At 39.6% G+C, this 14,028-nt stretch overlaps 1 protein-coding gene across 1 annotated transcript in view; it reads left to right on the top strand.

Moving 5' to 3' along the window:
- LOC144933090 (transmembrane protein 132E-like) overlaps positions 1 to 14,028 on the top strand; it is a 53,875-nt gene that overhangs the window by 30,410 nt on the left and 9,437 nt on the right. Inside the window, exon 5 of the mRNA XM_078857607.1 lies at positions 3,522 to 3,665. Coding sequence (XP_078713733.1) covers positions 3,522 to 3,665 — 144 coding nt within the window. The remainder of the gene's footprint in view (positions 1 to 3,521; positions 3,666 to 14,028) is intronic.

Below are 14,028 nucleotides of genomic sequence, written 5' to 3'. Positions count from 1 at the left end.
TTTGTTTGTTCAAAATGTTTAGCATACTTCCCGACATGCAACAAACTTTAAATTTGGAATGTGGGTACTTTCCAGACTGTACACCATGCAAAAATGCATATATTTTGCACGGCAAGTGAGATGTGACGTCACATCTGTCATGTCACCCGCATGCGGAAGCGTAACGCAGTGTGCCTGCTGATGTCACGCATCCCCACCCCAACCCTCCGCGAGTAAAGTGCCATACAAATGTGTTGCAGGTCTAAGGCGTTCTTCGCGCAGCATCGCTTTATTATTTCAGCGTTTACTGCCGTACGCACCCTGAAAGTTGTGTGTGTCTGCTGCAAGTGCGTGTATGTGTGCCTATGGACGCGTGTGTGTGTGTGTGTGTGGGGGGGGGGCGGTAGTGTAATGGTTAGCGCGCTGCGCTACGGAACCCGGTGACCCGAGTTTGATTCCCGTTCACGGTCATTACTGGTGACAATTATTTGAACCGGTCCTGGGCCTCCCCTAGGTCGACTCAGCCTCAAACGAGTAACTCGTGTGGTGTGTGAACATCGCCACTGGGGGGACAAAGGCATGGTGAATCCCAGTCCCGGGCAAAGCCAGGTAGTAAATAAAGCTAGTCTATCTATATATATAAAAGGGAAGTTTGTGAATGTGTGTCTGTTCTAAATTTTTAGCATACTTCCCGACATGCAACAAACTTGAAGTTTGGCATGTGGGTAGTTTCCAGACTGTACACAATGCAAAAAGTATAAAAAAAATTATTTTGTATTTTTTGGGGGGGGGGGGGGGGAGCGCAATAATGGATATATTTTGCACGGCAAGTGAGCGGTGACGTCACATATGTGATATCACCCGCATTCGGCAACGCTGTGCCTGCTGACGTCACGTACCCCCTCCAACCCTCCGCGTAGGCCGTGTATCCCGCACAAATGCGCGGCATAGCTAGTTTGCAATAAAGATGTCACAACCCCATTGCAACAGGAGGAGACGTCAGACCAGATGGTGGGATACTGTTAGGGCAGATCTTAGGGGTCGCTTGTCTGTTGCGCAGCAGCTGCGGTATCTGGCACAGGGTATAAAGTGTTGGCGAGGTGTGGTGATGTAAGCAGTGGCTTTGGCATTAAGAATAATAATTGGCATGTAGAAAGTGCCATTCACAAAAAAAGATATCTTGAATCTCAATCCTAATCACTGCTCGTGTTTGTTTTAACGAAGCTCACCTTAAGGCCTCATTGTTTAAAACTTAACTACAATCCCACAATAAAGGTCTGAGCTAACCCACATGCTCCACGTTCATCGGTTGCAATTGATTCATTGTCGTTAATGGTAAAAACATATGTAAGCAGGAACTCCTTTCCGTATCTCCATATGTAAATAGAATAAATGTTTAATCCATGGACTTACTGGCTTTTGAGACCACTGTTATTCAGCAACTCTGGACCTGTTCTTTGGGTTTACTTCTGTTCCCACCCCATCACTGGTTTTAGTGAACGCAGAGGTGATCGCAACAATGAAGAAAGAAAACACTTAATGAACATGGTTTAAATTTGTTATTGGTCAATGATCCTTGACATATCCGAGCAGAACGCTGACGCAACGAGATGTTTTTGTACTGTGCTTCGACAGTGATGTGCACAATACAGTCAGTTGTGAGAAGGAAATGAAGTCGTACATTGGAAATGCTAAGTATAATTAACACATAACAATAGACGGTATGTGTTAATACATGAAACATTGTTTACAGCTACCTGCAACAGGCATCCCTCTCAATTTTCTCAATTTCATGACGCTGCAAATAACAATTCTCGTTATTGTCAGTAGCCACCAACTGAAAATGGGAAGCCTCAAAATCATGGATGAGATAACTGATACTCTCATTTGCCTTTAACGATACTCCTGCATTGTTTGTGTAATTTGGTTTCCATACAGATTTTTTACTAGCTAAGATGGAAAAGGCTAATGCCAGATAATAGTTTTTTTCTGGGGTGTATAGTGACAAAAAGGTGCTCTTTCACAATTACCATTTGCAATTATAAATGCTATTACAGCCTTTGTTAAACAAACCAGATGAATTTCGATGTAAAGCTTTCGTGACTGCAGGGATTCATCTTATTGGTTCTTTCGGTAAAGTCACGTAGAATGGAAATAATAAAATAATACAAATAAAACACACTAAAATAATTCTCACGACGTTTCGGCCACAACGCAAGCAGCCGTCCTCAGGTGGAGAACAGGTCTGTCGAGAAGACAGAGTCAGACTCTGTCTTCTCGTCTGTCGAAAATATTAAAAAATATATATAATTGCTATGCTATGTAAATAAAAACAACAATTTGCTAAACCTTGACCAGGTGCGCCTTTGGCGTCATCTGGTCCAACCCATGTGAGACTAGGCTCTAAGGAAAGCTGTCTCGGGTGTGGACCAATCAACTTCAAGGACAGTGCATATATTATCAGAGTTATGTTTTTTGTTTGCATTATGGCTGCAGGTATTGTGGTCTATGCAAACATGACTCCTTGTAAAAAAGGTGTCAGTTTTGATGCCAGATAAAAGGGTAAAAAACCAATTATCAGGTTTCACTTAATTTGTTTCTATCGACGTGACTTTACCGAAAGAACCAAAGAATATAAATTCCTGCAGTCACAAAAGTTTTAAGTCAATATGTAACAGCATCATTCGTGGGGGAGGAGAGGCACGTGCTTCCTTTGAGCACTTATAAAAAAAAATGCAATTATCTTTTTATCTCCATGTTTGGAGAAACTCTTCGATTAATTTCGTCAGTTTCTACAGCATAAGTCCTTATTAGTGAAGCAACCTCAAAATTAAGTTCAATTAACAATAAATCATCTTTACAATGGAAATTGTCCCCCCCCCCCCGCCACCTCCTCCGTTCCAGACTGACACGCGGAAATAGATCATCTATTAGCACTTTAAACCTTTGTTTGAAAGTGTTTTTTAAAAAAGGTAATTTATATTGGAAGCTACAATAGCTTCACTTTTATAAGGCACACCGTACATACCGAGTGAATTGAAAACAAAGGAGATAATTGAACAGGAATTTAAACATTAATTTTAAGTCTTCCTCAAAAAAAATTAAACTTGCCAGAATTTTTCTTCATTATTGGCACTTGTTCATCGGGTATAAAATTGAATAATTGTTTTGCTTTTTTCCATGTCGAAAGTAAAATAGGTTACTGCATAGTTATTTTCATAATGCACTGCTATTTATTGCACTGAAGCACGCTGAAAACAGTTGAAACGGGTTTCTTTTGTGCGTTTAATGAACAAATACATTTGGAATCTATTACACATATGTCGAGCATTTAGGGTAGTGTGGGCAATAAAAAAGCAGCGCAAGTCACGTGTGTTATGTGGGCGGGATAATAAATTGCTGTAAACCGAGCGTCTTAAAAAGGAAATGTAAAAAAAGTAATATTGGTTGAGTGACATTGCAATGCCTTCAGCCAGGTGCCATGGTTTTATCATTAAAACATGTCCCTTTGCTCTATTTCTATTTTTCCCCATCCGTCGCAGTCCCCTGAGCTGGTGAATACTGCACTCCTGACAGGTCGCCCGGTGACGATCCCTTTAAGAGTTGTTGCCGTTGAAGCCAATGGACAGGTGTCAGACGTTTCCCAGCGAGCTCGCTGCCATTCAGGTGACGTTGACGTCATTAAGGTGCGTGCCTACCCCCCTCCCCCCCATTGTGATTGCAAAGGAAACAAATAAAACGCGGCAGCCAAGGCCGTAGCCATGGAGTCAACATTGGGGAGACCAAATCTTCCAGGGGGTCTAGGGGTCCCCCCCCCCGCAGAAATTTTTTTTTTTAAACTAATTTCCTATCCTAAAATATTTATAAAAATCACTAAAACATGCGATGGACTTTTCATTATTTTTTTACAATATTGTCTAATAGTGTATTGTATTACATTGCTCTGTTTTTTTACCTTTTCTTGTTTCACTGTATGTAATGGCAGAGATTAGGCATTCATAAAGTACAACCATAACCACAACCATATAAACAGAAATCGATGCATTGTTATATGAAGACAAGTCCAGATATTGCGGCCAAGGTTTAGCAAATCGTTGTTTTTATTTACATAGCAATTATTTTTTTTATATTGTTGATAGCAATATATTGGGGGGGGGGGACATTTTGAGCATATTTGGTGGCAGCTGTCGTGGATTCATAAGTTGGCTGCGGTTCCGCGTTAGAGTACGTTTCCTGTGGAATGAAGATTGTAAATACTTCAGCATTGTGTTCGCTCCTTGTTGATGTTATTCCGTAAATGTTTGTTTACATCGTAATGTGTCGAGCACAAACATTTAATTTTGCCGTTGTAGCTGTGACAGTAGCTTCGAAACAAAGCTGAAATAGTTTTAATTATGTATGCTTAAATTGATTTGAAGCTTTCGTCACTGCATGAATTACTCTTTAGTTCTTTCGGTAAAGTCACGTAGAAATAAAATAAATTAAATAATAGAATACGACGTTTCGATTGCAACGCAAGCAGTCATCATCAGGTAGAACTAAATTTGTGTTGTCTCTCTCTGTGCTTGTGTGTCTGTCTGTGTGTCTCCGTATCTGTGTTCTGTTTCTCTCAAATTTAGTTCTACCTGATGATGACTGCTTGTATTGCAATACAAACGTTGTATTCTATTATTTAATTTATTATCTTTCTACGCGACTTTACCGAAAGAACCAAAGAGTATGTTCAACTTATTTTACACTGTACGTAACCAACCGTGCTAATCACAATACATCTTCTAAATTAAAATATGGTGCAAGAATAGTTGACATTATATTCTGTGTTTAGTGACACGTATTTTTCTCTGGTAGCTGTGTATGTTCGGAACTTAAATGTACTGTGTTTGTGCTCATTGTACGGACGATTTTTCATCAGGAACTTTTCTCCATGTTCATTTCTTGTTTTGGTAATTTTTCAGAATGCCGTTGAAATATAAACAATCATTTTTCACGCAGGCACGGGCAATCAGTAATATAGCCCAACACGTAATGAATTTAGTATTAAAGTGCAGCTGTGAAGGTGACTGATTAAAACAAGCAATGCCTACCTCTATATAGGTACACTGCCAAGCATTCTGTTGCCCATTTTAGCATAAGTTTAAAACGTATTTTGTATCGGTGATATGCGCACAAAACATTCCTATTTTTTTAATTGTCAGTATTTGTTTTAGATTAGTATCGTAATAATTTTATTTTGCATTACTTCAAGGGCGTTTTACCACCCTTCTCCATATGTTTAAATCTATTGTACATTTTTTATCAAAGAATGTTACGATCATCACTATCTATCCTACATATGCCATCAATGACATGTATAGTGCATTGGCGCAGTGGTCAGCATACTGCACTACGAAGCTGGTGATCCGAGCCGAGATAAATTCATGGCCACGGTTAACGTGGGGTGCAAAGTGATATTAGCACCGAGTTCTGAGCACCACCTTCATCAGCAAACCCACACTGACCAGCGTGATGACATATAGCCAAACAACCCCTATGACTAACATTGCATGGATAGGCCTTTTTCCAGGAGTGTGCATTCACACGCTCCAAAGAATACATGAAATGAATATAGAATGTTATTTTTTGTTAATTGCAACTACATTTAAAAAACCCAAGTAAGCTCATGATTTCTATTACTCTAATTATTGTTAAACACTTAACGTGTCTCCATGGATAATAATGTTAAATGGGGCATTACCGTACAGAACATTCTGCTTTGCCTTTAGACACTGGCTGTTATGAATTATAAGTTTAGACTGACTGACATACAAGTTTACCGAGCGTGTGTAGTTTTTAACAAGACATTTTTTTGCAGGAATAAAACAAATGACAACCTTTCAGCCAACCGACCTCCACTATAAATATCCGTGCTACAAAGACTGTACCAATGAGTGCCAAAAGCCCAAAGTGGAAATCCATTGTAAGGCTGTTGCAGTCTATAATTAGGCATGCAAATCAAATACAGACATGTCACTCACTATTAAATAATTATAATCTGCAGTTTGAGCTATGCCCATCAAACTAAATACACACAAATACTTGGTAGCGTTGATTGTATGAGTTTCATTTATCTCAGCCTTCACCATGGTATTAGCGGAACACATTGCATTTCAGTGTCCCCAGATGTTTGTCACCACATCAGCTGTGGTTGTTTAGAACGCTGCTGTTATCTGCTTTTGAAGATCCCTCAAGGTTTTAGGAATTGTTTTTTTTGCTGAACACTTACATTTTTCGCAAAACCAACTGTTCCACCACGCGGTTCAAACCGTTGGTTGATGGCAGCCATTTAATAACTGTTAGACGTCTGCGTACACCATGTATATGGGTGTTATTACCGGCAGAATGTCGTACTCGAATTATAAATGTTGTGGGTGTATTCTCCAACACACCGGTGTGCTGAACAAGTAACAAATTGGCATGTTTTGTTTACATGACAAACCTTACTAATTGGTTGTGTCAGGTGGTGGTGGGTTTAACGGCACGTTTATGTTTATATTCCAGGCTCGATTTAACATAGTACATAAAATTCGTGATCCGATCCCATCTGTGAAGGATATGATCCCTGACATACAATACCCTGGCGTCTACAAACTAAGCTGTGTCTGCGACAGTAGTTTCATTGGGGAAACTAGACGACATGTCTCAGACTGTGTTCGTGAGCATAAGGCAGATTTTAAACACGGTAGGACCAAAACGTCTGACGTGGCTGATCATTGTTTTAATGCGGTTGGCTCACACGAAATACATTTTCCAAGACGAAGGTACGTTGTAAGCCCACTGGCTATCAACAAAGATTCGTTCATGAAGCCATCCATATATACAGACACATACACAATTTCAACCGAGAGGATGGGTACAAACTCAGCAATCGTTGGAAAGAAGTCATCAACCAGTTTAAGTCATAACTGGCTGTGATGTTCCCATCCTGCCACCTTCCGATGTTAGTTTTTTCCCCGTGGCTTCGGCTCTCCGATTTCACATGAACAGGTTGAATCTCTCGTGCCAACGTGACCACCTCCAGACGCCGACCTCTACGTCACGGTGGCTCTGCGATCTCCCATTAACACGCAAATCTCTCACATTAACACGCTAATCTCTCACATCAACATGCTAATCTCTCACATTAACACGAAAATCTCTGACATTAACACGCTAATCTCTCACATTAACACGCTAATCTCTCACATTAACATGCTAATCTCTCACATTAACACGCTAATCTCTCACATTAACATGCTAATCTCTCACATTAACACGCTAATCTCTCACATTAACATGCTAATCTCTCACATTAACATGCTGATCTCTCACATTAACACACTAATCTCTCACATTAACATGCTAATCTCTCACATTAACATGCTGATCTCTCACATTAACATGCTAATCTCTCACATTAACATGCTGATCTCTCACATTAACATGCTAATCTCTCACATTAACACGCTAATCTCTCACATTAACATGACTAGCCCCGCCCACTTCGAATATGACCCTCGAACTACACCCAATAAAACAGTCTGCATTCAGCGGCTTTCCTCCTCTTTCCTCCTGATGACGATCGCTTGTGTTGTGATCGAAACCTCGTAGTTTTTTGTTTATTTTATATTTATTATTTGTATGAATTTGTACCTATCTACGTGACTTTACTGAAAGACCCAAAGAATATGAATTCCAGCAGTCACGAAAGCTTTAAGTCAACATTTATACCATTGGAACCTCATTTGCCAGTCAAAAATATGATAATTTATTTTTTTATTGTTTTTTTTTCTGGTCCAACCCATGTGAGACTAGGCTCTAAGGAAAGCTGTCTCGAGTGTGGACCAATCAACTTCAAGGACAGTGCATATATTATCAGTTATGTTTTTTGTTTGCATTATGGCTGCAGGTATTGTGGTATATGCAAACATGACTCCTTGTAAAAAAAAAGGTGTCAGTTTTGTTTGCCAGATAGAAGGGTAAAAAAACAATTATCAACATTTATATTTACACAATCTAACCAAAACAAACCTCTATTATGGACAAGTAGTGAGGGATAAGTACATACAAAGATATATTATTAATTACGGTACATGTACATTATACATTCGCAAAATACCACGGCTGGTGGCACTAAAGCACAAACAATGTGTTTATATTACATCACTGCCAAATACTGCCTGCTCACATAAAAACTTTAAAAAATGTCAAAAAACAGACATGTTTTCTTCATAAGTGTTTTTCAGTCAGGACTCGGTATTCTAGTTCTGACTTAATGCAATGACCCCAGTTCATGACCTACATTCAGAAAAATAAACCATCCAGTGCATGGGCTACAACAAAGAAGAATGCTAAGTATGTTGTTTCAAACCCACGAAGAGCCACTATGCTTATAGTAATGCTGCTGGAGAAACCTCACTCCAATGCGAGATTAAAGCTTCAAAATGCGTTTTGGTCACTTTATTTTAGCTGGTCAACACGGGTTGGTGAAGTGTTTCCCACAAAATGGTTCAGATAATCACTCGCAACCAATGTTAACCACGGCTGGAAATTAAACTCGGGTCACCAGGTTTACAGCGCCATGCTTTACCCACTGCACCATTACTCAACGCCCCCATTTTTACTCCAATGCACCCTATCTATTTTTCATAATTGGGATATAATAGCTTAATCTATTTTTATTCAATTTGCATCTGTTTCAAAAACACATCTCTCAGTTCTCGAATGTTTTTTTGTAATGCTATTATTGTTGTTAATTCATCTATTCTACCTGATGGCAATTTTCTCATACCACGGGCACGTGTGTATCGTGAAAGTGGATACAAGAATTGGGCATTCAAAGCACATCCCAAGAAATGCAAATAATTTTGTGTCACGCATGAAATAGCGCTTGGAGCAATAGGAATTCATGAGAAGGCTCTTCTTACCGCCTTGCAGTTGAATACAGCACCAGAAAGTCAACAGAGATATCTTTTTCAGCATTTATTGAAATCTACCACTGCACTGCCTTTAATCTAATGAAATGAAATGCTGAAACTGTGGGGGCTTGACTCCATGGTGCATTTTAACCCAACTCCTATGAGGAAATGCTTTTACAATGAAATAAACTTTTTATTGTTTTTAAGCGATTGTATTTTTTTTGTTACAATGATTAAACAATCGCCATCAGACCATGAGATGAAATATCCATTCAGGGTTCTCACAAGTCGGTAGTATATCACACTGCGTTATAGAACGGCCTGCAAAAGGCATTATCATGTAAATGCTCATGAAATCCATGCAAACCGATCCAATTTACCCACATTGTGGGTGCTGCACATACACACACACACGATTTACAGACAAATGTTCGCACAGCATTCAAACTAACAATTATAATTCTCAACGCTGACATATTTGCCAATTTTAGCGACAAATAAAATTTAGTGAAAATTGGTGCAATCATTTACTTGGCAGGCTGAGACCACCGACTCACTGGACTTGAGAAATTAATCGGATTGTGGGTGGCTAGCTGGATGAGAGCTGGCGCTGAGAGTAAGTGACTATCAGCATACAAACGCAGATCTGACACCTATGGGTGGACTTTGATTCAAAGCCAGGTTTTCTCAGTGGTGCCACCTCAGTGCCCTTGATGTGTGAGAAACCCGGCCTCCTCAAAAAAATTCACATTTTTTTTTCTTATTACATTGGTCTTATTATGGCGTCATTAAAAAAATTACTGTCATTTAAAAGTGTTGATTGCTGGCATTGTATGCCACAGTTGCAGTCCAAGGTTTGTGCAAATATGATAATGGAACTAATTTTTATCAACGCAATGTTTTGCCTTACTGAAAAGACTGGCCAAAACCTTAGATTTGTGTAATTTTCACCATTGTCTCAGAGCCAGTAGCGTTCTGAGCTCGTAAGAAGAGGGAAAGCAAACCTAATATAATCTTAGATTTTTGCCTTTTATCATACATGCATTTACTGCCATCTTGGCAATCCACTGCTAGATAATGGTCTCTCCCATTTCCATGTTGCATAGAGGGGTTATCTGACCATACTTCACCATGCTGGTCAGTGCAGGCTGGTGACGGTGGAAAGCAAAAACATGGGAGCTTAGAAGTACAGAACAACAATGGGTTTTGCTTCACTGGCCACTGCATGTTATGAATGTAGCCCCCACTGCCTAATGACAGGTAGTGGTAATCCGGCCCTGTGGAGGCAGCAGGGATTGTTGGTGGATCGCACAAATGCTGTGAAACTCCATTCCCTTGGGTGCCAAGGTGCCATATCCTGACTCGCCAGGAAGGGGCAGCACAGCAAGTGGACGAATCACCATTTGTTTCCATCTAAGTGGGGGACAGAGTGTTGTCCTCTCGCATGTATGGGTTCTATACCCGGGTACTGTGGTTTCCTCCCACATTAAATAAAATGCAGAGCCTTCCTGAAAAACAATCATACGACTCGGTGTGGCTTTCCTCGATTATTAATTAATTATAGGAGATATGTGTGTGTTCACGGTAGTCACTCATAGAAGCAGGCTCAAAAACCTGCTTAGATTTTGATATCCAATGGTCAGATCTGATGATCATGTGCATTGAGGGAGATTTGGTCAAAGGCTCGTTGCCATATATATTCTTATAATATTTCATTTTCAAGAGCGTCAATAAAACAAATATATGATCCTGTGCTTGTTTTTGAATTTTTCTATCACTCCATATATGAAGGAAACCGATGCTAATATTTAGAAATATGCCACACATGTTGTTACGTCAACATTTCAAATTAAATAACACCTCAATTGTTTAGAAATAACTGTATCCAGTGACTGGTATGCACTGATATGTTTTATTCCTCCTCCGTCATGGAGGCACTGTATAGCCATGCTATCAATCGATTGTTAAATCTGATTAAATATTACAAAAAAAAACAGATTAAACTCACAGCCAGACATGTATGATTTTTTATATATTTATCTAATGATACATTTCCCACCAACGTAGACTGCTCCATAAATGGAAGTGATAGAATTTCATCCACATAAAATGCATATCCAGATGCTGCACAGAAATTGGAAACATTTATTTTTTATAGACAAAAAGAGACATTCAGTCATCGGTAGAAGAAAACAAGAAGGTCTTGAGCCCGGACTTATACAAGGTGCAGGGAGTTGATAGCATCGATGGCTGGGGGAAGGAAGTTCCAGACAGCAGAAGAGTAGTGCTGGGGGTTTTGTGACAACAAGTCACGAAGATTGCCGGGAGCAGAGAGTCCAAGAGAAGAGAGGTAGGCAGGGGTGAGTTTATGGGGAGTCTCAACGATGGTGAATGAGATCTTGACATTGATCTGGGATTGGTTTGGGTGGGCAAATTGAGGGATTGGACCACTGCAGTGGTGTAGAAGTGTAGGTGAGGAGCCTGGCAGCATCATGTTGGGTCCTCAAAATGTGTATCCAAAAATGCAAATAAAACGTTAAAATCCATCAGAATGACCGTGAAGAAAAGTCAGTGGGTTTGGGCAGCAGACTGCTTGGAATGTTGATGGTGAATGGAAGAGACCCAGCGGGCCCATGGGAAGTCGTGATGGATATGTGTGGATAGAACATGATTGATGACAATGCCTTTTATATATATAGCCAATGCATATAACGCATAGGAATATGCAACGTAACGTAATACACTATGCTATTATTATATACTCAAGGATTTTTCAAATAGTTGCACATGTGCGTGTACAATGATGTGCTAATTTATTTGACTGGCATGCTTATTTCACTTTCATTTCCTTAAAAGTTTTGAGTCTTAAAACATTCCTGTGATTAATTTGACAGTATTCTCAATTCAAGGTTTTGAACTCTGCCAAAGTGTAATTATGGATGGCTTTGGTGAGATAAATGTTACATAAATGTGTCAGTGTTTAACAAACGCTGTTAGGAACTCGTCATTTTGAGCATGAAGGCTCTAGTCTTTAACAAAGAACAAATGTATCATGAGTGTCTATGGTACTTACATTATATAAATGCGGTGCGTCTAAGAGGTGAATTGTCCCTAACAGTCGGAGTATCTCAATGTACAGGGTGATCCATTTACAGATACCACACTGATTTATAAATAACCCTCAGCGTATGCGTCATTCCATGTTGTAAGTATATTAGGACGGCTCTCTCGTACAAATTGTGCCAGGAGAGAGTTGAAAAAGACAACCAATGTTTCGAGATTGGTCGGAGACACGTAGACGCTTTGGGAGAAAATTACGTTTTCTGTATAATGTTCGGCCGATTATTTTCGTGGTGTGTGTAGACAATTGACCTTGTATAACATCTCAAAACAACACAATTCATGCATTTTTTAAATAAAGGTATGATTGTGGTAATGCATGTCATAGGCATTTCCACCAAATTCTCTAGAAATACACCCAATCGTTTTTAAAAGCCAAGTGATGTAAGTGGAGTTGCCAATGTCACAGATTGCCATATTGGATTTTTTCGAGTCAAAATTACAGCTTTCGATTTCCAAAATTGCAGTTTACCGAATATACTTTCCGTTACTCTGACAATATTTAGTTGAGCAATAATAGATTTTAGTCCAGTAATAACCTTTCCTACCCAATAATAAACAAGACATCACAGTCCATTAACTCGTATACAATGCTTAGCCAAGATATAGTGTGTGCATAACAAGCGAATAAATGCACAAAAAAACACATTCAAGCAAACACATATACAACACATACGCTGTACAAAAATGTGTTTACAGTTTAAATACGATGTGTTTTCGAGTGTAACCGAATGTTGTTCGCACGATGTCCCTTACGTATTGCTCAATGTGCTGCGAGCAACTCCGTAAACTGAATTTCCGAATTGATCCCAGAAGGTTGAGCAATGTCCGACATTTCAAAAAACGCGCCGGGTGCGCGCCGACGAAACAACACACGGTACAACCCGAAAACACGTTGGGGCACTTCCTCAAGAAGCTGCCAGCAGATGGAGCGAACCGTCGGACGTTGTTCCGAACAACACGCGGTACAACCCGAAAACACGTCGGAGCGTTGTGCAGCATCAGAACCGCAAAAAGTGCCACGCAGGTAGTATACAGTGTACATCTTCTTCGCGAAATTATAATGAGCGTTTGGATTGTTACGTGGGTGAAGTAGCCACAAATTGGTGCAGGCACTCATCAATAAAGACTCGTGCATAATTTGTCGAGAAGACTTCGCGCTTTATCACTTGGAGAATCCATCACCTCCAGTCACATTTTATCTCTTTGTTAATTAAACTTAAGAACTGCATTATTCTTTGGTTCTTTCGGTTAAGACGTGACTTAACCGAAAGAACCAAAGAATAATTCCTGCAGTCACGAAAGCTCCAAAAATTTAGGTTTAAGAACTGCACTAAAAAAAGCATGTTTTTTTTCCATTCCACTCTTCACTCTTTACACATAGCTATCTATAGTTGCTCAGGGATTCCAGTAATGAATGGGAAGCGTAGGCCCAATTATAGCACATATTGTCAAGATATTTTTTTGGAAAATATGCAATCTAAATGTGAAGGGAACTACAAAGGTTAAAGAAGATTGGTTAACTTGGTTTTTTTACCGTTGTTTAAATTAAACAGACAAAAACATATATCATAATATTCATCGCGACAGCCTACGTGTTAAACTGATTAACCTCTATGGGGAAGATACTTTTCTTCACACATGAAAATTGGAGAAACTCTGCATCAAGCGAATAAAGCGGATGTATTCGCTCTATTTAAGACCAAAACAGGATGAGGATTTCTTCTCCACAACTCTGGCTGTCGCCCAATGATGCGGGTTGTAATTACCGGTGAAACGTCATACTCGAATTGTCGATGTTGTGGGTTTACTCTCCAACACACAACCAGTGTGCTGAACGAGTAACACATTGGGACGTTTTGTTTACGTGATAAACCTTTACTAATTGGCTATGTTGGGTGGTGGTGGCGGGTTTAACGACAAATTTATATTTACGCGATCTAACTCTAAACGATAACATACCACGTTAAGTGTCTATTATTAACTGTGCATCTGG

The sequence above is a fragment of the Lampetra fluviatilis genome, chromosome 6 (genome assembly GCF_964198595.1).
Source record: "Lampetra fluviatilis chromosome 6, kcLamFluv1.1, whole genome shotgun sequence".
In the NCBI taxonomy this organism is placed as follows: Eukaryota; Metazoa; Chordata; class Hyperoartia; order Petromyzontiformes; family Petromyzontidae; genus Lampetra; species Lampetra fluviatilis.
The sequence above is the reverse complement of the archived record's forward strand: the minus strand, read 5'-3'. Positions and strand labels throughout refer to the sequence as shown.